The sequence below is a fragment of the Podarcis gaigeae genome (genome assembly GCF_964106915.1).
Source record: "Podarcis gaigeae genome assembly, chromosome: 18".
Lineage (NCBI taxonomy): Eukaryota > Metazoa > Chordata > Lepidosauria > Squamata > Lacertidae > Podarcis > Podarcis gaigeae.
Window position 1 is genome coordinate 4,262,959 of NC_139696.1, and position 27,183 is coordinate 4,290,141.

At 49.0% G+C, this 27,183-nt stretch overlaps 1 protein-coding gene across 1 annotated transcript in view; it reads left to right on the plus strand.

Moving 5' to 3' along the window:
- POLRMT (RNA polymerase mitochondrial) overlaps nt 1–19,166 on the plus strand; it is a 44,419-nt gene extending 25,253 nt beyond the window's left edge. The window contains exons 15-21 of the mRNA XM_083720200.1: nt 609–722; nt 4,974–5,026; nt 6,690–6,788; nt 9,750–9,822; nt 11,476–11,567; nt 12,304–12,377; nt 18,088–19,166. Coding sequence (XP_083576326.1) covers nt 609–722; nt 4,974–5,026; nt 6,690–6,788; nt 9,750–9,822; nt 11,476–11,567; nt 12,304–12,377; nt 18,088–18,137 — 555 coding nt within the window. The 3' untranslated portion in view covers nt 18,138–19,166. The remainder of the gene's footprint in view (nt 1–608; nt 723–4,973; nt 5,027–6,689; nt 6,789–9,749; nt 9,823–11,475; nt 11,568–12,303; nt 12,378–18,087) is intronic.
- The last annotated feature ends 8,017 nt before the right edge of the window (nt 19,167–27,183 follow it).

The window sequence follows — 27,183 nt, forward strand, 5'->3', positions numbered from 1 at the left end:
TTCTAATTCTGTCTGTAAGCTTTGCCATCCCGGCGTCGTTCATGAGTTTTGTCTGCCACTCTTCTTTGGTCGGAGTTGCAGACCCTTAGGATCATCTAGTCCAACCGCCTGCAAAACACAGTCAGTGGCAGCCAAAGCAGCATGGCTCCATCAGTGGCGGATTTCTGTATAAGCTAAGCCAAAATCCCTTATTTTGACTGCTGGTCCCTTATTTTCGAGGCTGCTGGTCCCTTATTTTCAGATCTGTAAGTTGACAGCTATGGCTCAGACGCTGAAAATCATGTGCACAGACACCAACACCACTGCTGCACACTCTCATGTGCTTGCACGACCTGGCCCACTCTCCGCTGGAGTGAACCGGCCCAGGCGAGGTAGACCTTGCTGACCCCTGTCTTAGGGCTACACAGCAAAGGGTGCAAGGAGGTTTCAGGAGGAAGAGAAGGGTGGGAAAATGTGGGGATGGGCAGCGAGGTAAACAGAGCACAGAGATGCTCCCAGGGAGAGTTGTGGTGGGCGGGAACCAGTGGCCTTACAGCTTGCCTGTATCTGGAACTGGGGTGCCCACCCCACGGGAACCACATTGCTCATTGCCTTTCTCCCCCCCACAGGGCTGGCTGACCGAAAGCGCCCGGTGCATTGCCAAGTCGGGCCGGACGGTAGAGTGGATGACTCCACTAGGGCTGCCCATCGTCCAGCCGTACCATCGCTCGAAGACCACACTAGTAAGCCAAAACGGGAACATGCGGGCGCATGGGGACGCGGGTGTCGCTGTGGTCTAAATCCACGGTAAAGGGTAAAGGGACCCCTGACCATTAGGTCCAGTCGTGGCCGACTCTGGGGTTGTGGCGCTCATCTCGCTTTACTGGCCGAGGGAGCCGGCGTACAGCTTCCGGGTCATGTGGCCAGCAGGACTAAGCCGCTTCTGACAAACCAGAGCAGCGCACGGAAACGCCGTTTACCTTCCCGCCAGAGCGGGAACTATTGAACTACTTGCACTTTGATGGGCTTTCGAACAGCTAGGTGTGCAGGAGCTGGGACCAAGCAACAGGAGCTCACCCTGTCATGGGGATTCGAACTGCCTACCTTCCGATCGGCGAGTCCTAAGCTCTGTGGTTTAACCCACAGCGCCACCCCGTCCCTCTAAAACCACTAAGTCTCTTGTTATTGCAAACTGAGCCTCTGACCTATTCTAAAGATGTGGGTGGCGCTGTGGTCTAAACCACTGAGCCTCTTGGGCTTGCCGATCAGAAGGTCGGCGGTTCAAATCCCCACGACGGAGTGAGCTCCCGTTGCTCGGTCCCAACTCCTGCCAAGCTAGCAGTTCAAAAGCACACCAGCGCAAGTAGATAAATAGGTACCACTCCGGCGGGAAGCTAAACGGCATTTCCGTGTGCTCTGGTTTCCGTCACGGTGTCCCGTTGTGCCAGAAGCAGCTTAGTCCCACTGGCCACATGACCCGGGAAGCTGTCTGTGGACAAACACCAGCTCCCTCGGCCAGTAAAGCGAGATGAGCGCCGCAAACCCATAGTCACCTTTGACTGGACTTAACCGTCCAGGGGTCCTTTGCCTTTACCTTTTTACCCAGTGCTTTTTTTTCTGGGGGGACGCAGGAAATGCATACCTCTAAACATTTTGTGAATCTAGTGGTTTGTCTCGCTGTGTGTTAGAGAGAGTTTGTGTCTACAGTGGTACCTCGGGTTACATATGCTTCAGGTTACATACGCTTCAGGTTACAGACTCTGCTAACCCAGAAATAGTGCTTCAGATTAAGAACTTTGCTTCAGGATGAGAACAGAAATCGCGTTCCGGCGGCGTGGCGGCAGCAGCAGGAGGCCCCATTAGCTAAAGTGGTGCTTCAGGTAAAGAACAGTTTCAGGTTAAGTACGGACCTCCAGAACAAATTAAGTACTTAACCCGAGGTACCACTGAACTTGTGTGTGTTTGAGGGAGCTTTTCCTGCCAGACAGACGCACGAGTGCTCTTGCACACAGATAAGTGCGTGTGTGCCTTTGTGTGTGAGGCAGAGAGGGTGCATTCACACGCAAATGGACACACGCACAAAATACACAAATAGTGTGTGTGTGCCTGTTTGTCTGCATTTGAGCATGTGTACTTGCGTGTTTGAGCGAAAGAGGCAAGTTGGCTTCGACTTCCTATGCGCAAACACATGCTATCTCACACACACATGGGCAAGTGCTCTCTGCCTCGCACAAGCATGTCGCACTGTTTTTCTCTCACGAATGCAAATGTTGTTGTTGTTGTTGTTTAGTCGTTTAGTCGTGTCCGCCTCTTTGTGACCCCCTGGACCAGAGCACGCCAGGCCCTCCTGTCTTCCACTGCCTCCCGCAGTTTGGCCAAACTCATGCTGGTAGCTTCGAGAACACTGTCCCACCATCTCGTCCTCTGCCGTCCCCTTCTCCTTGCGCCCTCCATCTTTCCCAACATCAGGGTCTTTTCCAGGGAGTCTTCTCTTCTCATGAGGTGGCCAAAGTCTTGGAGCCTCAGCTTCAGGATCTGTCCTTCCAGTGAGCACTCAGGGCTGATTTCCTTCCGAATAGAGAGGTTTGATCTTCTTGCAGTCCACGGGACTCTCAAGAGTCTCCTCCAGCACCAGAATTCAAAAGCATCCATTCTTCGGCAATCAGCCTTCTTTATGGTCCCGCTCTCTCTTCCATACATCACTATTGGGAAAACCTTAGCTTTTATTATACGGATCTTTGTTGGCAAGGTGATGTCTCTAAAAAGGCAACAGGCATATAAAACTCCATTGACAAAATCAAAATATAAAACCACCAAAACACATAATTCGAATAAAAACAACAACCCAATAACACACACACACACACACACACACACACACACACACACACACACGAGGGGGGGGGGAAACCCCACATTTTAAAAGGGCAGCTCTGCAAATCAAAGTCACTGAGGACAGGCAGAGCAGTGACTCAGCTTTTTGCAGTGGCTAAGCATGACTCAGCAGGCAGAGGGGTGTGAGTCAGCCGAAAGGAAAGGGGGGGGGTGTGCGTGGAAGAGTCAAGGTGACATTTGCCAGGAATAACCAGGCGATCACCGCCCTCACCGATGGGTCTGCCTGGGGAAGGCAGAGCGCACCGAACTCCCCTTTTTCCTCTCCCTCCCCCCGAAAAAATATAAATAAATAAATGTGGTTTTTATCATCCCTCCTCCGAGGGATAAAATATCTACTGCTAATTTTAAGAGGCCCTCTAAGAAGCTTCCTTGTCGTGTCTAAGCAGCTTCAGTGGTTCTACTCTTGAGTAGGACTTCGCACCGGATACAGAAGCTTTTCATTTTTAATAATCATAATAAGCAAGAAAGCTTCATTCATTAGTTGCAGCCCTGATTTCCTGACCTCAGAGTTGTGGCAGGCATGGAACTCTATGACACATGTTACTGGGACGATGTCCCTGCAGGGTAGGCTAGTCTGAGGGAAATATAATATAATATAATATAATATAATATAATATAATATAATATAATAATATACAGTAGTACCTCGGGTTACATACGCTTCAGGTTACATACGCTTCAGGTTACAGGCTCCGCTAACCCAGAAATAGTGCTTCAGGTTAAGAACTTTGCTTCAGGATGAGAACAGAAATCGTGCTCCGGTGGCACGGCGGCAGCGGGAGGCCCCATTAGCTAAAATGGTGCTTCAGGTTAAGAACAGTTTCAAGTTAAGAACGGACCTCCGGAACGAATTAAGTACTTAACCCGAGGTACCACTCTTAATATTATAATATAATATAATATAATATAATATAATATAATATAATAATATAATATAATATAATATTTATACCTTACCCATCTGTATGATGATGATGATAATGATAATGATAATGATAATGATGATTTATTACTTATACCCTGTTCATTTGACCGGGACTCCCCAGCCACTCTGGGCAGCTCCCAACAGAATATTAAAAACAGAATAAAACATCAAACATTAAAAACTTCCCTGAACAGGGCTGCCTTCAGATGTCTTATAAAAGTAAAGATAGTTGTTTATTTCCTTGACATCTGCAGGGAGGGTGCCACCACCGAGAAGGCCCTCTGCCTGGTTCCCTGCAACCTCACTTCTCGCAGGGAGGGAACCGCCAGAAGGCCCTCAGAGCTGGACCTCAGTGTCCGGGCTGAACGATGGGGGTGGAGACGCTCCTTCAGGGATACTGGGCCATTTAGGGCTTTAAAGGTCAGCACTAACACTTTGAATTGTGTTCGGAAACATCCTGGGAGCCAACGTAGGTCTTTCAGGACCGGTGTTACATGGTCTCGGCGGCCGCTCCCAGTCATCAGTCTAGCTGACGCATTCTGGATTAGCAGAGAGAGTGGTGGCCGCAGATTTGCCCAGTTGACTTCACAGTAAGGTTACCAGATTTTTTTCAGTGAATCCAGCAACACTTTTCAACTTCTGTTGATGCGGATGCATTTTGTCAGGGGTTAAAAAAAAAGGTAAAGGGACCCCTGACCATTAGGTCCGGTCGTGGCCGACTCTGGGGTTGCGGCGCTCATCCCGCTTTATGGGCCGAGGGAGCCAGCGTACAGCTTCCGGGTCATGTGGCCAGCAGGACTAAGCCGCTTCTGGCGAACCAGAGCAGCACACGGAAACGCCGTTTATCTTCCCACTGGAGTGGTACCTATTTATCTACTTGTATTTTGATGTGCTTTTGAACTGCTAGGTTGGCAGGAGCAGGGACTGAGCGACGGGAGATCAGTCCGTCGCGGGGATTCGAACCGCTGACTGATTTGTAAATCTGGAGACCGTCTCTGGGAAACGGGGACGTCTGCTAACCTTCCTTCACAGGGTTTTGAACCACTCTGAACCCCTGCTGTCCCTCCAAATTTGCAATGAGACCGAAGGCTGCTCCAGTTTCCTTCCTCTCCTTGCGAAGACGATGCGCCAACCTGTACTTATTTCTCCTTTTTCCCCCTCTGCTTTCCCCAAGGTTAACAGCACCATTCAGTCGGTCCATCTCAGGTCGCGACATGACATCACCCAGTGAGTATCTCATCTTGGTGGTTTGGCAGAGGGGCTCCAGGTTTTACCTTCCTGGCTCAAAAAGGGCTTTGCTGATCTGATGAAACGAGTCCAAACTGATTTGAGAGCCGGGCTAAAATTTTGCCGGTGGCCAGAGCAGGAATGTTGAAGGGGAAAGCGCATCTTTTCTCCCTTCTTAGGGTGCTGCCCTCTTGTAAGAAGCGCCCCCTCTTGTGGGTGTGAGACATAGCTGTCAACCGTCCCTTATTTGACGGGAAAGTCCCTTATCCCAGCGCTGTGTCCCGCTGCTGTCCCTTATTGATGATGTCCCTTAAATTTCCTGGGTTTCAAGGGAAGCAGCTCCTCTCCCTCCCTCCCTGCCGGCCAGGCCAGGGAGGAGGGAGGCTCCAACTGTGTTGCTTGGCTGTGTTGCTCACCCAATAAGGAGTCTAGAACGACTGGGGGGTGGAGCTTGCATGCCTTGTGCCCATCAAATTGGCCGTGTTGCCTGGGGACTCGTCTTTGCTCAGCGCTTCCCAGCGGAGAGGTGACGGTGGTTTTCCTTGCTGCATCCCCTTTGCCGGGTTGCTGCGCTGTGGGAACCACCGCTTGAGGCTTCGTTTGGCTGCTGGCTGGGCTTTCTGCCTTTGGCTCGGAGGGGCTCAGAAGTCAAACATACCTGTGCTTGGAAAATCCCTTATTTTGGCTGCTGATCCCTTATTTTTGAGTCTGCTGGTCCCTTATTTTCAAATCTGTAAGTTGACAGCTGTGGTGTGAGAGCGGGCGGAGAATGCCCGTTCCGGGATGGCTCCTCCCGGTGTTGTGGGATGTGATATGCGTGTGTCCAAGCAAGCAACATCTTGGAAGGGGCTCCCTCAACTTGGGAGGGGAACCCAGAGGTCATCCAGCCCAACCCCCTGCAATGCAGGAATCTCGGGAGCCGGGAGCGGAATACTGCTAGAGAGGTTGCTTGCTAGGATGCACACGTAACTAATAATCATCACCATCAGTCCTTTTTTTTCTGGGGGGGACGCAGGGGTATGCATAATTTTTGGTGAATTAAGCTTGGCTTCATTGAGGGGCAGTATTTCAACATGAGTAGGAAAATGGGAGTACCTCAGCCACCCCTGAGAAGGCCCTCTGCCTGGTTCCCTGTAACCTCACATCTCACAGGGAGGCAACTGCAAGAAGGCCCTTGGAGCTGGACCTCCGTGTCTGGGATGAACGATGGGGGTGGAGACACTCCTTCAGGGATACTGGGCTGTTTAGGGCTTTCAAGATCAGCCCCAACACTTTGAATTGTGCTCGGAAACGTCCTGGGAGCCAATGCAGATCTCTCAGGACTGGTGTTATGTGGTCCTGGCAGCCACTCCCAGTCACCAGTCTAGCTGCCTCATTTGGGATTAGTTGTAATTTCTGGGTCACCTTCAAAGGTAGCCCCACGTAGAGTGCATGGCAGTAGTCCAAGCGGGAGATAACCAGAGCATGGAGCACTCTGGCAAGACAGTCTGCGGGCAGGTAGGGTCTCATCCTGCATACCAGATAGAGCTGGGAGACAGCTGAACATCGTGCAGTGCCGGAAATCACCCAGGGCATCCGCAGGAAGCCCGCAAGTGGGAACTGAGCACAATAGCGACTCTGCCCTCCTGCCGAAACGCCCTCTCTTGCCTCGATTTCCCTGCAGGAAGCCCGACACGGTGAAGCAGAAGAACGCTTTCCCCCCGAACTTCATCCATTCCCTGGATTCCACACACATGATGCTAACAGCTTTGCACTGTCACAGGTAAGGGGTTCCTTTTTGTGTTCTGAGACGCTTTTGGGGCGCTCCTTCCCCCAGGCGGCTAAAAACGGGGTGCAGCGCTCCCTTTCCCCAAACGGCGTTAACGGGGAAATCAGCCAACAGAGTGACAGCAACTTTCTGCAACGCCAAAGTTGTGTTAGTTATTCTGACGAATTCGTTGTCGTAGTTTGCTTTACATGCTACAGGCACTTCCCAATTTATTACTTATTTAGTCTACCGTATTTTTCGCTATATAAGACGCACCAGGCCACAAGACGCACCTAGTTTTTGGAGGAGGAAAACAAGAAAAAAATATTCTGAATCTCAGAAGCCAGAACAGCAAGAGGGATCGCTGCGCAGCGAAAGCAGCAATCCCTCTTGCTGTTCTGGCTTCTGGGATAGCTGCGCAGCCTGCATTTGCTCCATAAGACGCACACACATTTCCCCTTACTTTTTAGGAGGGAAAAAGTGAGTCTTACAGAGCAAAAAGTACGGTATTTGATTTTAGAAAACATAAAGTTATAACCAAGTCAATTAAAAATCCAGATGGAGAGATTGCTTTGAATCTCAAGACTTTCCCCTCTATGGGTCCTAATGTCAATATTATATCAGTCCATTATCCACATTTTTTATCCATCGAAGCTGTCCACAGTTTTTGTTGCAAGTGTGGTTAAAATCCTGCTCGTGTTTTCATCCGCTCACAATGGTCTCCTAAATAAATTTTTCCCATTTTTTTAAAAAAAGTTCATGTCCTCTTGGTTCCTTGAGCTTCTCAGTTGATTTTGCCATTTCAGCATTAAGGTTGGAAGGGACCCAAGCAATATCTATCCCAACCCTGTGCAATGCAGGAATCTTTCGCCCAACGTAGGATTCGAACTCGCAACCCGGATGTTGAGTGTCTCATTCTGTTCCCGACGGAGCTGTCCCTTGTTTCCTTCTGCTCCGGAGGGCAGGACCCGAGTCACCGGATTCGAAGCACGAGAAAGGCGGTGGCCCTGATCCATCCCAGGGGTTTGGGGCCGTATTGGGGCGTAAATAATCCAACTTGCGAAGCCCGTCAGCATACACTGGGCATGGCTTTTAGGGAAGTAGCTAGCTCAGAGCCGCTCCTTTTCTTGCTCTTTGCTCTAACGCCACTGGGTGGTGCTCCCAGCCCGGGGATTACCGTATTTTTTTGCTCTATATGACTCATTTTTCCCCTCCTAAAAAGTAAGGGGGAATGTGTGTGCGTCTTATGGAGTGAATGCAGGCTGCGCAGCTATCCCAGAAGCCAGAACAGCAAGAGGGGTTGCTGCTTTCGCTGCGCAGCGATCCCTCTTGCTGTTCTGGCTCCTGAGATTCAGAATTTTTTTTTTCTTGTTTTCCTCCTCCAAAAACTAGGTGCGTCTTGTGGTCTGGTGCGTCTCATAGAGCGAAAAATACGGTAGATGCAAACAGAGCCCTTGACCACAGGGAGCGGTCGTCCCTCCTTTACCCTCCTCCCAATCTGTTTTTATTTTGGAGAACGGTTTTTCCTTTTACCAGGCTGACGGCAGCCCCTGGTCACAGTCAAAGGACGTCAGAAACTGCCTTATGCAGTGTTCAGCCACTGCTCCCATCTAGACCAGCACTGCCAGCACTGGTTGGCAGCATCTCTGCAGGCACAGACTCTCTCCTAATCTGGAGATTCTAGGGGTCCAGGTTCTGGGAGACCGTGTCTCAGGAGACGGTCAGGGAGCAGACGGGTTTTCACTTGCCGGACTGCCTCTTCCTCTTTTCCTGTCTTTCTTAAAAAATCACCGTATTTTTCGCTCTATTGGACGCACCGGACCATAGGAGGGGGAGAACAGGATTTTTTTTTCTTGTTCTCCCACTCTAAAACAAGGTGCATTCTGTTCTGTTCTGTTCGTTCAAGGTGTGTTCACCCGAAAACTCCGGAGCCCAGCGGGATCCTTTTGACCTGCTCTGTGGGGCTGGCGGGGGGTGGGAGTGCTGCTTTCCCCACTGCCAGCCTACAAACCAGGCTCCCAAGGCGTGCGGATATCTGCCCGAAGTCCAGGGTGCGCTGTGCAGCGCTCCGCGGGCTTCAGGCTGCTATCCACAAGCCTTCAGAGTGCGGCAGGCACCCCCGCCGAGCTCTGAAGGCTTGCGGATAGCTACCTGAAGCCTGGAGAGCGAGAGGGGTCGGTACGCACCGACCCCTCTCGCTCTCCAGGCTTCAGCAAAAGCCTGCATTCGCTCCATAGGACGCACACACATTTCCCTTTCATTTTTGGAGGGGGGAAAGGGTGCGTCCTATAGAGCGAAAAAATATGGTATTTATATTTAAATGATTAAATAATCCTGGAGGTGGCCGGATTTTCTTGTCCCAAGCTACGACTTAACATTCATTGCTCCGCCTATTTTGGCCTCTGGCCCCGCCCCACCGCTATTATGCGGCCCCTTGGAACTTGCCCTGAAGTGAATGCGGCCCTCGGGCAGGGGAAGGCTCCCCGCCCGCCCCCCGAGCCTTTATTCGCCAGAGTGGTGCACGCTCTGGTTATCTCCCGCTCGGACTACTGCCATGCGCTCTCCGTGGGGCTACCTTTGAAGGTGACCCGGAAACAGTATACAAAAATATACCGTATTTTTCGCTCTGTAAGACGCACCAGACCACAAGACGCACCTAGTTTTTGGAGGAGGAAAACGAGAGAAAAAATATTCTGAATCACGGAAGCCAGAACAGCAAGAGGGATCGCTGCGCAGTGAAAGCAGCAATCCCTCTTGCTGTTCTGGCTTCTGGGATAGCTGCGCAGCCTGCATTCGCTCCATAAGACGCACACACATTTCCCCTTACTTTTTAGGAGGGAAAAAGGGAGTCTTATAGAGCAAAAAATACGGTATTTATTTCACATTGGTATATCTCAGCACCTGAGTGGGCTTATCTAAACAGGAAAGCCTTGACACCTCAGCCGTTGCGCATCTTGACTTTTTGGTGTTTCCTAGGGAGGGGCTGACCTTTGTCTCGGTGCACGATTGCTACTGGACTCATGCGCTCACAGTCGACATCATGAATCGGGTAAGCTGGTCTCCCTCACCTCCGCTGCCGCCCCAGATCTCAGCCCTGACCCACAGCAAAACCTGGCCGGGGTTTTGAACCGGCTTATCTGAAAAGCGTCAGGGACGCGGGTGGCGCTGTGGGTAAAACCTCAGCGCCTAGGACTTGCCGATCGCATGGTCGGCGGTTCGAATCCCCGCGGCGGGGTGCGCTCCCATCGTTCGGTCCCAGCGCCTGCAAACCTAGCAGTTCGAAAGCACCTCCGGGTGCAAGTAGATAAATAGGGACCACTTAGCAGCGGGAAGGTAAACGGCGTTCCGTGTGCTGTGCTGGCTCGGCAGATGCAGTTTGTCACGCTGGCCACGTGACCCGGAAGTGTCTGCGGACAGCGCTGGGTCCCGGCCTATAGAGTGAGATGAGCACACAACCCTAGAGTCTGGCAAGACTGGCCCAAACGGGCAGGGGTACCTTTACCTTTACCCATCTGAGAAGCCCCCTTCGCCAGGAAAAACGTGACGTTTACCCTGGCAAGTAGCAATGAGGATAGGAATGTAAGAAGAGCTCTAGCTGGATCCGGCCGACGGGAGCCCACCCAGTCACAGAAACGTAGAATGCTGGAGTCGGAATGGGCCTCCCCAGGTCATCTAGTCCAACCCCGCGTTGCAGGAATCTCAGTTGGAGCATCCATGACAGGTAGCCGACAAACTAGGCTGCTGGCTAATAGTAATAATAATTTATTATTAGTACCCCTTCCATCTGGCTGGGTTTCCCCAGCCACTCTGGGCGGCTTCCAACAAAGATTAAAAATACATTAAAATGTCACACATTAAAAACTTCCCTGAACAGGGCTGCCTTCAGATGTCTTTTAAAGATAGGATAGCTACTTATTTCCTTCACATCTGAAGGGAGGGTGTTCCACAGGGGGGGCGCCACCACCGAGAAGGCCCTCTGCCTGGCACCCTGTAGCTTTGCTTCTCGCAGGGAGGGAACCGCCAGGAGACCCTCGGAGCTGGACCTCAGTATCTGGGCTGGACGATGGGGGTGGAGACGCTCCTTCAGGGATACTGGGCCTTTGAGGCCGTTTAGGGCTTTAAAGGTCAACAACAACACTGTGAATTGTGCTTGGAAACATACTGGGAGCTCAGTGGTCTCGTTAGATAGTAAAAATCATGTTAAATTGCTGTTTTAGGGGTTGTTTTTAAAAGTCTGGAATGGATTACTCCGTTCTGCATTACTTTCTATGGGAAAATAATAATAATAATAATAATAATAATAATAATAATAATAATAATAATAATAATAATAATAATAATATAAAAAATATTATTTATACCCCGCCTATGGGTGGCTTCCAACAAAATATAAAAATGATGCACGCCTTGGTTTTGGAACGCTTTGGTTTTGGAACGGACTTCCAGAACGGATTAAGTTTGAGAACCAAGGTACCACTGTACTTCTACTATGGAGGCAGAGCTTAGCCACAAATTCATCTTTTTTTAAAGCCATCCAAGTGGGCGGTTTTCTCTGCCTCCTGCGAGAGCGAGTTCCACAGTTTAACGAAGGAGCCCTTCTTTTAACCTGTCCCGAATCTCTTGACGTTTGGCTTTGCCGGGCGCCCGCGAGTCCTAGCATTTCGGACAACGGTGGTGATTGCTTCCCTCCATTGCGTTTCAGGTCTGCCGCGAACAATTTGTACAGCTCCACAAGCACCCCATCCTAGAGGAACTCTCCCAGTTCATGCTGCAGAAATACTGTTCCCACGTTCAGTAAGTGTGTGTCACATAATAATAATAATAATAATAATAATAATAATAATAATAATAATAATTTATTATTTATAATAATATAAATTTCCCCAGCCACTCTGGGCGGCTCCCAATCAAGTGTTAAAAACAGTACAGTGTTAAATATTAAAAACTTCCCTGAACAGGGCTGCCTTCAGATGTCTTTTAAAGATAGGATAGCTGCTTATTTCCTGGGAGCCAACGTAGGTCTTTCAGGACCGGTGTTATGTGGTCTCGGCGGCCGCTCCCAGTCCCCAGTCTAGCTGCCGCATTCTGGATTAATTGTAGTTTCTGGATCACCTTCAAAGGTAGCCCCATGTAGAGCGCATTGCAGTAGTCCAAGCAGGAGATAACCAGAGCATGCACCACTCTGGCAAGACAGTCTGCGGGCTGGAAGGGTCTCATCCTGCATACCAGATGGAGCTGGGAGATAGCTGCCCTGGACACAAAACTGACCTGTGCCTCCATGAGGACAGAGGATGCCGAAAAGAAAATACGGATAGTGCCTGCCTGGTTTGTAGTGGCAGGTAGTTCCCAAGGTCATACAGTATTGGAGACAGCCTCCTGGAGGCATATAGGATTGTGTTTGTAAGCCTTAAGTCAGGGATGGCAGCGGGGGAAAGCAAAGAAGGTTTCCTTGATGTTTTTTCCTACAAAGATGTTTAATTATTATTTGGGTGACACCTTTATTACAGAAAATAATATTTTCCTTCTCTAGGGTTGAGTGGAAGGATAAGAAGGCGAATGAGTACCAGAGGCTGTTTCAGCTTCTGTCTAGCATCCCTAAAAAAGGTACGAGCACATAGCATATTTATTTTGGGGGCTGGGGGGCTGGGAGAGCCAACCGTCAGCTGACAATCCATGCCAGGGCCTATCCCACGGTATATTCCTTAGATTTCTTCCCTGGACCTGCCTCCGAAGGAACCCAGACTGTACAAATACCTATAAATACTAATACCACTGAAATTTCTTTTGAAAACCAACTTTAGAACAACTCGGTCATTTAGCGTCGCAGAACCTTTGGAACTCCCTGCCAGTTGAGATAAAGAGAGGTGCCTTGTTGTTGTTGTTGTTTAGTCATTTAGTCGTGTCCGCCTCTTCGTGACCCCCTGGCAGGCCCTCCTGTCTTCCACTGCCTCCCGCAGTTTGATCAAACTCATATTAGCAGCTTCGAGAACACTGTCCCACCATCTTGTCCTCTGTCGTCCCCTTCTCCTTGTGCCCTCCATCTTTCCCAGCATCAGGGTCTTCTCCAGGGAGTCTTCTCTTCTCCTGAGGGGGCCAAGGTCTTGGAGCCTCAGCTTCAGGATCTGTCCTTTCAGTGAGCACTCAGGGCTGATTTCCTTCCGAATGGAGAGGTTGGATCTTCTTGCAGTCCATGGGACTCTCAAGAGTCTCCTCCAGCACCAGAATTCAAAAGCATCAATTCTTCGGCGATCAGCCTTCTTGATGGTCCAGCTCTCACTTCCAAACATCACTACTGGGAAAACCATAGCTTGAACTATACGGACTTTTGTTGGCAAGGTGATGTTTCTGCTTTTTAAGATGCTGTCCAGGTTTGTCATTTCTTTTCTCCCAAGAAGCAGGCGTCTTTTAATTTCGTGGCTGCTGTCACCATCTGCAGTGATCATGGAGCCCAAGAAAGTAAAATCTCTCACTGCCTCCATTTCATCTCTTTCTATTTGCCAGGAGGTGATGGGCCCAGTGGCCATGATCTTCGTTTTTTTGATGTTGAGCTTCAGACCATATTTTGCGCTCTCCTCTTTCACCCTCAATAAAAGGTTATTTAATTCCTCCTCACTTTCTGCCATCAAGATTGTGTCATCTGCAGATCTGAGGTTGTTGATATTTCTTTGGCCACATTTACACCATCCATTTCAAGCACGATGGTGCTGCCTTAAAAAGCCATGGTTCCTCCCAGAACTACAGTTCCCAGGGAAAGAGCAGTTGATTGTAAAACTGCTCTGGGAATTATAGCCCTGCGAGGGGGTGGGGAATAGGGGACTCTAACCCCGAGCAAACTACAGTTCCCAGAATTATCTAGCGGGGGGAGCCTGTTTAAAGGTGGCATCGTGGTTTGGCGTGGAAGTAGCTATAAGAAGAGGAGTTTTCAGGGGGAGCAAAAACGTCAAGTTCACCATGAAGCTGATTTTCGCAGCGCCCGGTTCCTGGCTGATGTGAATCGCGGGCCCTGGGGCGTAGGGGTCTCTGAAAAGCACCCCATTTATGGGGACACAGCAATTGGGCAGGGGGAAAACATTTCCAGAAAAATAATAATAATAATAATAATAATAATAATAATAATAATAATAATTTATTTATTTATACATACATACATACATACATACATACCTCGCCCATCTGGCTGGGCTTCCCCAGCCACTTTGGGCAGCCTCCAACCAAACATCAAAATACAGTAATACATCAAACATTAAAAGCTTCCCGAAACAGGGCTTCCTTTAGATGTCTTCTAAAAGTCTGGTAGTTGTTGTTCTCTTTGACATCTGCAGGGAGGGCGTTCCACAGGGCGGGTGCCACCACCGAGAAGGCCCTCTGCCTGGTTCCCTGTAACTTGGCTTCTCGCAGGGAGGGAACCGCCAGAAGGCCCTCGGAGCTGGACCTCAGTGTCTGGGCTAGACGATGCGGGTGGAGACGCTCCTCCAGGGATACTGGGTCGTTTAGGGCTTTCAAGGTCAGCACCAACACTTTGAATTGTGCTCGGAAACGTACTGGGAGCCAGTGTAGGTCTTTCAGGACCTGTGTTACGTGGTCTCGACGGCTTCTTCCAGTCAACGCTGCCCCATGCGTTGCCTAATTCTCCACCCTCCTCCTTCATCGCCTCACTTCCCAGCCATGCTGAACTCTTCCTAATCTTATCTTTTAAGCCTCTTCATTTCGGCTTCCAGCCGACTCTCTGTTTGGCTCATCTGTTTGTTGGTAACGAGAGAGAATCGCGTCTGGTGTGTAGTTGCCAGGATCCAGGCAAGGCCCGATTAGCGTAAAAAAACCGCTGTTGGCATTCTGCCGCGCGTGCCAAACTCTTTAATAATAATAATAATAATAATAATAATAATAATAATAATAATAATAATTTATTATTTATACCCCGCCCATCTGGCTGAGTTTCCCCAGCCACTCTGGGCGGCTTCCAATCAAGTGTTAAAAACAATACAGCGTTAAATATTAAAAACTTCCCTAAACAGGGCTGCCTTCAGATGTCTTTTAAAAAGAAGATAGCTGCTTATTTCCTTCACATTTGAAGGGCAGGTGCCACTACCGAGAAGGCCCTCTGCCTGGTTCCCTGTAACCTCACTTCTTGTAAGGAGGGAACCGCCAGAAGGCCCTCGGCACTGGATCTCAGTGTCTGGGCTGGACGATGGGGGTGGAGACGCTCCTTCAGGGATACTGGGCCGTTTAGGGCTTTCAAGGTCAGCACCAACACTTTGAATTGTGCTCAGTAACATACTGGGAGCCAATGTAGGTCTTTCAAGACCGGTGATATGTGGTCCCGGCGGCCGCCCCCAGTCACCAGTCTAGCCGCCGCATTCTGGATTAAATGCAGTTTCCGGGTTGCCTTCAAAGGTAGCCCCACGTAGAGCGCATTGCAGTAGTCCAAATGGTAGCCATCCTCTGTGTTTCATGGGGCGGTTTTTAACATTTCACTCACCTCGGGCTCATCAGCTTCACATCCCAGCCAATATCGCAATTCCTGCTTTCTCTGATTTCGCAGCTTGGACCAAGATTCACATGGGGGGCTCCTAGCCTTTCTCACCCCCTACGTGGCCTTCCACGTGGAATTGGCCTTTTAGCTCCAAACTGCAGGGGACCGGCAACTGGCTTGAACCAAAGCCAGGTTCCTAGTCCTCATGTTTGTAGCATCGCCGTGTGTTGCGTGTCTCCCTGTCGCACCCAACGAGGAGAGGTTGCTGTGTCTGGGAACTTTCAGGCAAGCGAGGGGACGCGGGGCGGAAGTTTGTAAAAAGTTCCGTGTGTCACCCTGACACTGGATCTGAACCTGGACGTCGGAAGGTCCAGGACAGGTCCGTTTAGCTGCAGAACTCCCTGCCACCCAGTCGGCTGCTGTGAGAACAGGTAAGGTAAATTAAAGGGACCCCTGACCATTAAGTCCAGTCGTGGCCGACTCTGGGGTTGCGGCGCTCATCTTGCTTTACTGGCCGAGGGAGCCGACGTACAGCTTCCGGGTCATGTGGCCAGCAGGACTAAGCCGCTTCTGGCGAACCAGAGCAGCACACGGAAACGCCGTTGATCTTCCCGCCAGAGCGGTACCTATTGATCTACTTGCACTTTGACGTGCTTTCGAACTGCTAGGTTGGCAGGAGCAGGGACCGAGCAATGGGAGCTCACCCCGTCATTGCGGGGATTCGAACCGCCGACCTCCTGATCGGCAAGTCCTAGGCTCTGTGGTTTAACCCACAGCGCCACCCTCGGACGTGAGACTAAATGGGCCCGATCCCACACGGCGTCTTCCGGGACCTTCCTCCCTCCAAAGTATAATATCCACAGGTTTGCTCCCAATGCAGCCCTGGTTTAGACTAACCGTTCTGGTCCTGCCTTCTTGTTGTTGTTGTTTTTGCAGAAGGGGCATACTTATCTGGCCCCCCTGCCCAAAGAAACCTCACCTGAATCGTAGCCAAAGACTCCCATCACCATCTGCCGATCTGGAGGTGGGAAGCCGCTGTCTAAAGCTTTATTTCAAAGGCAGTTTCCACCTCCTTCCATCTTCCTCCCTGGGGTGTTCTGTTGCTGCTCTCAGTTCATCTCTGTAGTCGTACACAAACCCTCTTCAGGGGATTTGTGGCTGGCTGCCCAGTTTCTACAGAGTCTTGTCTCTTCCCTTCCTTTCCCTTCCCTTCTCTTCTCTCTGCTTCCGTCCTCAAATTTCCTTTCTTAATATATATATATTTATTAGTTTTTTTAACATATCATTTTCAACAATAAGTAAACATACTTTTGCATCTTATTCAAATTTTTGACTTCCATCAATCCTGTCTGAAAATTTTCCAATCTAGTCTCTCAGTATGCATTTCTTATCTTCCCTATTACATTTCAAACTCATAACCAATATCTCTTTGTAACACTTCGTATATTTCTCCTTACAAAACGTCTAGCGTAATTTGTTGATTACAGTTGCTCTTCAAATAATTCATATACTTCTTCCAATCTTCTGTTAATCTCTGGTCCCGCAGGTTTCGAATCCTTCCTGTCATTTTGTCCAATTCTGCAGAGTCCATTAATTTCGTCCTCAAATTTCCAATTTGCTTTTGAAGCTGAGAAAATGCTTCCCGCCCCTTCCAGGCCTAAATAACAACAACGACAACTATTATTATTATTATTTTATGAAATTTATTATGGTCAGAGACCAGCTTGTAAAACACAAATGGAACTACAATCCCAATAGAACTATTGTTATTATTTATTGCTTATACCCAGCCCAGCTGGCTGGGTTTCCCCAGCCACTCTGGGCAGCTCCCCACAGAATATTAAAAGCACAATAAAACATCAGACATTAAAAACTTCCCAAAACAGTTCTACCTTCAGATGTCTTCTCAAAGTCAGATGTCTTTGACACCTGGTGGGAGGGCGTTCCGCAGGGCGGGTGCCACCACCGAGAAGGCCCTCTGCCTGGTTCCCTGTAACCTCACTTCTCGCAGGGAGGGAACCGATTCTGGGGCTCTTGTGCTCAGGTCAGTTTTCCGCCGTGGGAGGGCAGGATCAGGCTCGGATTTCAGTTTGATGAAGCCCTGAACTACTGAAGGTAATGGGGCCCTTTCTATGTCCAGCTGTCCTTTGTCAACAACAAATTGCCTTTGTTTTTTTTGTGTTGAATATATGCTACATGGTAATTGATGGACCTAATAGGTAACTCAAGCCATTTCTACATATTGCCATGCAACCAGTCCATGCAGAATGTAAGGTAAAGGTAAAGGGACCCCTGACCATTAGGTCCAGTCGTGGACGACTCTGGGGTTGCGGCGCTCATCTCGCTTCATTGGCCGAGGGAGCCGGCGTACAGCTTCCGGGTCATGTGGCCAGCAGGACTAAGCCGCTTCTGGCGAACCAGAGCAGCGCACGGAAACACCGTTTACCTTCCCGCTGGAGCGGTACCTATTTATCTACTTGCACTTTGATGTGCTTTTGAACTCCTGGGTTGGCAGGAGCAGGGACCGAGCAACGGGAGCTAGGCACCCTATATATAGAAAGGAGCAAACCAGTGATATTTTAGGGAGCAGGCTAGCAGGCGGGGCCCATGACTTACATCGTAGGAGCCTACCCAACACAAAACACTGTTGCTGGATGTAGGTTTTATTTTATTTGTCTTTAATCTTATATTTTGGAAATGTACATCCAGGGGTTTTTTTTCCCTTTAATTTTTTGGGGGGTCCCCAAGAGAATGGGGCCCTAATCTATAGCTTGTTTAGCTTATACGTAAATCCGGCCTCTCCTTTTATTCTGAACGTTACACACTTTCTTTCCCTTCCAGGTGACTTCGACCTGGAAAAGGTGAAAGAGTCCACCTACTTTTTCAGCTGACCCCGGAAGGTCCGTCAGAAGCTGTTCCAGGGACCCTGCCCTGCGTCGCCCGTAACCCGGCTCGGAACGGGCTCTGCTACCTCCAGAGTGAAAAACGGTGGGGAGGAATTTCTTGCACCGTGCAAAACATATTCGGTCTCTCTGCTCCAAGCCTCCATCAGGTTTTCTTTTCCTCCTTTCCATCCCAGAACTCTGAGCAGCACCAGCTACCTCTATACAACCACTGTTTTCGTTTGTTTTTCAAATGCCCAAACGGTGAAGAATCGACAGAAGAAAGCCGTTTTCCTGGCTTGGTGCTGCTAAGGTCATTTGGTGCCCCCCCAAAGGGTACTTGGCTTGCCACCCCGAACCTTTGTCAGCCCTCTGGAGAAGGGGTACCTTTGCCCTTAACCAGGAGAGTTTTATGGTGGCAGGAGATGGTAGCTTTGACCCGCAAGCTTCCTTCCCCTCCCTTCGCAGGGCGGCCTAAGTTTGCGATGACTCTGAAGGCTGGTATTGCCAACGTGTTGGGTTCCAGCTCCCGTCAGGCCCCTAAACTTTGGGGGCTGGTCAGAGCAGGACCCCACAGCTTCTGGGGGATTCGTTCTTGCAACGGCAGAGCATAGGAACCACATAGTAAGAGAAATATGGGTGAAATTCCCTTGTCTTGCGCCATCTGCTTTGGTTCTGCCCGCATTGTCCCACTTGCCACTTTTTGGGTACCACGGCATGGGGCTGCCCCCTCGAACCGCCTTTGGGGTGCAGAATCGAGTCCCGAGCTTCCCCCGCAGGGGATGTTATCCCATAGCTGTCAACTTTCCCCTTTTCTTGTGAGGTATCCTATTTGGAATAAGGGAATTTCCCTTAAAAAAAGGGGAAAGTTGGCAGCTGTGTGTTGTGTTCAGCTGTGTTGACAGCTGTGTTCTCCGTCAGGGAACGGTTAAGTTTGTTCCGGCAGAGTGGCCTGGGGAGGGCCGTTTTCATGCACCAGGAGAGCTGTGTGTCCCCTGCCCCTTGGCCAATGCCTGTGAATTAAAAGCCTGCAAGAAATTTCTGCCTCGCCTCTGGAATTTCTGATTCGTCGACGCTGGGGAACGAACTCAGCCAATGCTCTTGCCTTGAGAAGTGAGGAGGCAGCCCGCAGTGTCTCTGCACTGAGTCTCTGCCCGTGGGGTTCTTTCAAGCTCCGCTGGCGGTCGGGGGATAAGGAGAGACGCAGTTGAACAACACAGAGAGGAATACCCGCTTGCTGTTCTGGTCGCCTCAGCTGAGAACGGATATGGTGGAGTTGGAAAAGGTTGAGAAAAGGGAAAGCCCAGACGGTTAAGGGGGATGGGACAACTCCCTTTTGGGGAAAGCTTGCAGCGTTTTTCGTTTTTTCATTTAGAGAAAAGGCAGATAGGAGCAGACATGAGGGGAATTGTATAAGGTAAGGGGCGCGGGTGGCGCTGTGGGTTAAACCACAGAGCCTAGGACTTGCCCATCAGAAGGTCGGCGGTTTGAATCCCTGCAATGACGGGGTGAGATCCCGTTGCTCGGTCTGTGCTCCTGCCAACCTAGCAGTTCGAAAGCACGTCAAAGTGCCAGTAGATAAATAGGTACCGCTCCAGCGGGAAGGGAAACGGCATTTCCGTGCGCTGCTCTGGTTCGCCAGAAGCGGCTTAGTCCTGCTGGCCACATGACCCGGAAGCTGTACGCCGGCTCCCTCGGCCAATAAAGCGAGATGAGCGTCACAACCCCAGAGTCGTCCACGACTGGACCTAATGGTCAGGGGTCCCTTTACCTTTACGGATAAAGTGGCTGGAGAGAGGAAAACGTTATCCCTTCTAATACTCGAACACTTGAGGAAACCCAACGAAGCTGAGCGCTGAATGGTTTGAGGCAGGCAAAAGGCACCGCGCGACCTGCAGAACTCACTGGCACCGGAGGCAGGCGGCCAACGTTGTTAATACGGCGCCCTGAGCACAAAATGTTCAGCTGGAGAACACCTCCACCCCGGGAAAACGCACACCCCCCCATGCAGAAGAAGGCTCAGAGCTTGGGGATTGGTGGTGGGGACAACGATGGGTGGTCAGAAAGAGAAGACTGGGACGAGGTAGCAGAAGAGGCAACAGGGTTTAGTGAGCGGGAAGAGGCCATGGCAGAGAGCAGTGCAGAATCGGGACAGGAGAGGAAGGGGAGACAGGAGACGATATGAGGCTGGCTGGGGAAGAGGCAAGAGTGTCTCCCTCTCCTGCGGCAACAAACTCCAGGGAGTCTCCTCCTCCTGGTGCAACCAGTTCCCCTCTGACCCCTGGTTTCCCAGAACCAGCAGAGGTATGAAGAGGGCGGAGTAAAGAGAGACAAGACGATGGAGCCGTAGGCTGCTGGAGAAGGAACCGGTGAATGAGCCTTAGAGAGTGGTGGGAAGGCAGGGAGTCTCGGTCCTCGCAGCTGTTCCTTTGGGGCAAGACCTACTGCGAAAGGGCTGCTGCGACCACTAGGCCTAAGCCTGTTTTTTGTTTCTTTGAATAAAGAGTCGTCTTCACCAACATTGGTGCTTTCTTGACTCCCGCTCCTGAACAGCTAGCTCTAAACGAGGATTGGAGCAACTCTTCATTTTTATTTTTCTAATTATTTTTGTTAGTTTTACATAAAAGTTATACACCATAAACCTAACATTTTCATACATTAAAAAAAAAAGGTTCTTTCAAACCTTTATACCTCTTCCCTTCCCTCCATGGGTTCCGGTTCTAAATTTTATCCCTGCATCCAAAATCCCTGTTATGTTACAAGTTTCATTGTTATTCCTGTCAGTGGTTTCAACTGTTTACAGTGATCTCTCAAATACGTTAGAAAGTTATTCCAGTCTTTTAAGAATATTTGGTCTTCCTGGTTTCAGATCTTTCCCGTCAGTCTCTTTATAAAAAACAAACTTTTTATTCAGTTTTACAGTTAAATTCAAACATTAGTCATTTTCTCTGTCTTTCTTGAAATAATCCATTTTCACCTTAGTTTCTAATTTAGCCTTTTTGCAGTTTACCGATTGGGTCTGCGTTGCTCCCGGACAGGAGGAAGGAAGTCAAATGACACCGAGGGTTGGTTCAGAGAAAGAGTTCTTTATTTCTGCAGTCCGGAACAGCAGAAAGGCACCTGTGTGGTGTGTCCACAGCAAGTCCAAAGAAATGAGAAGTTTCATGCAGTATATATATCCTCCAGGCACCCTCTCCCCCCCCCCTTCCCCAGGAATCCAGCCACGTCAGCCTATGTACGCAGGTTGACATCACAGATGTTCCTGCTCCGCCACTCTTAACCATAAAAGGGTATTCCTTCCTATACTTCTGACCATAAAAGGATCTTCCTGTTCCTATTCTTATCTTGGAGCAAGAGGTCACCATCTCCGAGAACACACTCTGGCGCTGTTCCCAGACTGGGTCTGTGGTCTTTGTGGTCAGGACATAAGATAAGGCACAGGCGTGTCTTCTCTGTTCTACTGGTACAGTGAAGGCCATACTTGCCGTCACAAACTGATAAAGGAGAGAGCTTTGAGCACAGCCGGGTTTTTGTTTATACATTGACTCAGAGCTCAAGTTAATGGATTTTAGCTAAGGAAAAATAGGGATTTTGGTGCAGTTTCAAACTGCCTGCACAGTCAGTTTTGGGTTTGGGAAACCCATTCCTTCACTAATCCATTACAAGCGTTACTCAAATCCTGCCAAGGTTTTTTGGTTGTTTACAACGTTCTCTTAAGTAAATTGTAAATTTCCCCCATTCCTTATTAAAACTTCTGTCTTCCTGGTTTCTGGTTTTCCTGATCATATTCGCCATTTTGGCGTAGTCCATCTTCATCATCTCTGGTCAAGACTTTTATCTCCTTTCGATCTCTGGGCTAGTAACATCCGCACGGCTGTCATTGAATACATAATTGTTTCTGCTCCTTCGGTATCTCTGCATCTAAAATTCCTAATAAAAAGGCTTCTGGTTTTACCCCACGAAAGTTTTTTTCAAGTCGTTATACAGTGGTACCTTGGTTCTCAAACTTAATCCGTCCCGTATGTCCGTTCCAAAACCAAAGCATTCGAAAACCAAGACGCGCTTTCCCATAGAAAGTAATGCGAAACGGATTAATCCGTTCCAGACTTTTAAAAAGAAGCCCTGAAACAGCAACTGAACATGGATTTTACTATCTAAAATTTTACCACTGATCCGTAAAATGAAAGCGATAAGCAGTGTACTGCAGTCACACAATCCGTCAGTAGCTGGACTGGGTTCTGCACAGTCACAAAAACACAAAATAAATAGCAAAAATAGACCTCAGTGTAAAACTCAGTGTGGCACTCAAAACGGAAGCGTTAAAACTCAAAACAGAACACGTTCGGTTTCCAAAAAATGTTTGCAAACCAGAACACTTCCAGGTTTGCAGTGTTTGGGTTCCAAGTTGTTTGAGAACCAAGGCATTTGAGAACCAAGGTACCACTGTATATCATTTCCCAGAATGCTTTTGCTGTCTTGCATGTCCACCACATATGGTAGAAAGTGCCTTCCTTCTTACGCTTCCAGCATACCTTTGAAGCAGTTCTATACATCTTTGCTAATTTTGCGGGTGCTAATGTAGGTACCTAGACAGCATCTTAAAAAGCAGAGACATCACCTTGCCAACAAAAGTCCATATAGTTCAAGCTATGGTTTTCCCAGTAGTGATGTCTGGAAGTGAGAGCTGGACCATCAAGAAGGCTGATCGCCCAAGAATGGATGCTTTTGAATTGTGGTGCTGGAGGAGACTCTTGAGAGTCCCATGGACTGCAAGAAGACCAAACCTCTCCATTCGGAAGGAAATCAGCCCTGAGTGCTCACTGGAAGGACAGATCCTGAAGCTGAGGCTCCAAGACTTTGGCCACCTCATGAGAAGAGAAGACTCCCTGGAAAAGACCCTGATGTTGGGAAAGATGGAGGGCGCAAGGAGAAGGGGACGACGGAGGACGAGACGGTTGGATAGTGTTCTCGAAATTACCAGCATGAGTTTGACCAAACTGCGGGAGGCAGTGGAAGACAGGAGGGCCTGGCATGCTCTGGTCCAGGGGGTCACAAAGAGTCAGACACTACTAAACAACAACAAATGTAGGTATTCTGTATTCTCAAAGTGGAGAGAACCAGCTTGTAGGATTTGCATGGGGGCAGCTGGCCGGCCACAGTGAGGACAGGATGATGGGGCTAGATCCGAAGCCAGGGCCCCCTCCTGCCTCCTTGCGTCATTCTCACAACACAAGACATTTCCCCTACCTGTTCAGAGATAAGGATGCTTCACTCGCAAGAGGCTGTGGCGTCTTAACGCTTCACTTGCGGCTAAAATTAGAAACACAGCCTGCCTATTAGTTATCTGGAATGTTACCAAGGGAGTGTGTTGTTTGCGCTATAATTAGTAGGTTTTTAATACAATTTTGTGCCTTGTTTCTTATTGCGGCTGCAGACTTCCGAATCTCTCTCATTCTTGACAAGGGCCTTAAAGCCCGTGGGTAAGTTTTCAGCTGAATGTTGCGGTGCGATTTGGCTCCCTAATATCTACATTATATGCCTGAGTCCCTTGCTTAAATTTGGTCGCAGGGCAACGTGAGCAAGTAGCAGAAAACTGGGCAGGATTATTAATATTATTATTATCCATTTATGCATTTAAATGTTTACATTTCTTGCCCCAAAAGGGAAACTCTTGAAGGAAGCTGGCAAGCATCGTAATAACTACCATAATAAGCTGCCCAGCTTTAAAGTGGAAATCAAAATGCAGCATCAATGAGGTCCAGCTCCAAGGGCCTTCTGGTGGTTCCCTCCCTGCGAGAAGTGAGGTTGCAGGGAACCAGGCAGAGGGCCTTCTCGGTGGTGGCCCTGTGGAACTCCCTCCCACCAGATGTCAGGGAGATAAACAACTATCTGACTTTTAGAAGACATCTGAAGGCAGCCCTGTTTAGGGAAGTTTTTAACGTTTGATGTTTTATTGCTTTTTTATTAGTGTTCTGTTGGGAGCCTCCCAGAGTGGCTGGGGAAACCCAGACAGATGGGCAGGGTATAAATAATCTATTATTACAGTGGTACCTGGGGTTAAGTACTTAATTCGTTCCAGAGGTCCGTTCTTAACCTGAAACTATTCTTAACCTGAAGCACCTCTTTAGCTAATGGGGCCTCCTGCTGCCACTGTGCCGCTGGAGCACGATTTCTGTTCTCATCCTGAAGCAAAGTTCTTAACCTCAGGTAATATTTCTGGGTTAGCGGAGTCTGTAACCTGAAGTGTATGTAACCTGAGGTACCACTGTATTATTATTATTATTATTATTATTATTATTATTATTATTATTATTATTGAATTCGGTGCTGCTGGGGTAGCTCAGTTGATAAGAGCATAGGGCTCTTAATCTCAAGGTCGTGAGTTCGAGTCCCACGTTGGGAAAAGACCCTGCAGCACAGGGGGTTGGCCTAGATGACCCTCAGGGTCCCTTCCAAACTCCGCAATTCTGTGAAAAGCCTAAGGAGCACTGGGAACGCTGGAAGCTGATTAATACTGAGTCCAGACCATTGGCCTATGATGCAGCTCTTCCACTGAGTGTTCTTTTCCTCTAAAGGCAAAGTAAGGTGCTAGTCCACATGGTTCTGAATTTTTTAAAAATGGAATTAAGTAGGAAAGATGGAAGCTCCCTTATACTGAGCTACAGCATTGGCCCACCCAGCTCAGGGACCGGAAGCAGCTCACCACGGTTTCAGGCGGGACTCTGTGGGCAGCCCTGCCTGGAGATCGATCCCATAGGCCAGTTTTTCCCAAACAGTGCATCAAACTCTAAATCCGGCCCGCAGATGGTCTGGGAATCAGCGTGTTTTTCCATGAGTAGAATGTGTCCTTTGTCCATGGAGTTTTCTTGGCAGGGATACTGAAGTGGCTTGCCGGTCCCTGCTCCGATCACTGCAGATGGTGACAGCGGTCACGAAATTAAAAGATGCCTGCTTCTTGGGAGAAAAGCAATGACAAACCTAGACAGCATCCTAAAAAGCAGAGACATCACCTTGCCAACAAAGGTCCGTATAGTTAAAGCTACTGGTTTTCCCAGTAGTGATGTATGGAAGTGAGAGCTGGACCATAAAGAAGGCTGATTGCCGGAGAATGGCTGCTTTTGAATTCTGGTGCTGGAGGAGACTCTTGAGAGTCCCATGGACTGCAAGAAGATCCAACCTCTCCATTCTGAAGGAAATCAGCCCTGAGTGCTCACTGCAAGGACAGATCCTGAAGCTGAGGCTCCAAGACTTTGGCCACCTCATGAGAAGAGAAGACTCCCTGGAAAAGACCCTGATGTTGGGAAAGATGGAGGGCACAAGGAGAAGGGGACGACAGAGGACGAGATGGTGGGACAGTGTTCTCGAAGCTACAAACATGAGTCTGACCAAACTGCGGGAGGCAGTGGAAGACAGGAGGGCCTGGCGTGCTCTGGTCCAGGGGGTCACGAAGAGGCGGACACGACTAAACGACTAAATAACAACAAGAAGAATAATGTGTCCTTTTCTTTAAAATGCATCTCTGGGTTATTTGTGGGGCATAGGAATTCCTTCATCCCCCCCAATATATATATATATATTCCGACCCCCCACAAGGTTTGAGGGACAGTGGACCAGCCCCCTGCTGAAAAAGTTTGCTGACCCCTGGTCTTGAGAATTTGCCAAAAGTTGTACATTGAAGGCACCAGGCATACCTCTGTGAGGAAGGAGCTCCACTGCTTAGGGGCTGCCCCACAGAACTCCCCCCCCCCGGGCTGCCAACCCATGAGCATTTGAGGGCAGAGGAACTACCAAGAGGGCCTAACCCCCTGCCGATCTCGGTGCCCAAGGCCTATTGATGCTAGCAAGCCTTAGATATTGGATTGGCACCGTCGCCCCTGAGCAGCGAGTGCAGAGAGGTACACTGCTCTTGCAAATGGAGGCTCTGCTGCGCAAACTTTGCTAAGCGCCGCACAGTTGAAATCGGGAGCGAGATCTAGGACATTGGATACGTTTGGGTTAAAGAGGCGAACAAACAAACCAGAAAGGATGCATCTCTTATATTTTTAAATGACAATTTTGCTGCTCTCCCTGTGGCTGAGATCAGAACGGTTTAGTGTCGGGTCCACTGGCCGTGGCCCCAGGAGCAGCTGGCTCCTTCAGAACTGGAAGGTAGAATGTTTTTTAAACAGAGACTCTTTTGGCGTCTCCTATCAGCTTCCTCGACTCTTTCCCTCCGTGTTTGAGGATTATGACAATGAGTGCGGCCTGCAACCAAATTCTGCAGCATGGATAGCGAGCCGAGAACCGCCTAGATAGCAAGTCTTCCTGCAGGATACTGTTAATTTTTGGGTTTCTTAAATATTTATATTTTATTAAAAGTTTCATGGTGAATTGAAACGAAAAACCAACAGAGGAAAACAAGAACATCGAAATGACAGTAAAATGTAATCAAGGTTATAAAACGACGTCGTATATATGTAAACTTCTTATTCCCCTCAAGTGTAAATAAGTTCATGAGTCACTTACAGGATACTGCTAAGTTGTGAGAAGACCCCTTGTTTCTCAGTCTTATTTTCGAAGTGATGGACATCTATATATTATTATATCATTATCATTATTTTATTATTATTTCTTACCCTTAGAAAAGGATGTGGTGATTACGAAGACCCAGCATGGGTTTCTCAAAATTAAGTCATGACAGACCAATCTCCTTTCTTTTCTTTTTTTTTTCCTTTTTAAATGGAATTACAAACTTGGTTAGGGACGCAGGTGATGCTATGGGTTAAACCACAGAGCCTAGGACTTGCTGATCAGAAGGTCGGCGGTTCGAATCTCCGCGATGACGGGATGAGCTCCCGTTGTTCGGTCCCTGCTCCTGCCCACCTAGCAGTTCGAAAGCATGTCAAAGTGCAAGTAGATAAATAGGTACCACTCCGGCAGGAAGGTAAACAGCGTTTCTGTGCGCTGCTCTGGTTCGCCAAATCTAAAATCAGATACAGAAATAAAAGAAGATTTAATCTAAAATGACCTGAAGGAATTGAGGGGGTGCTCATCAAATTTTCAGATGACACCAAAC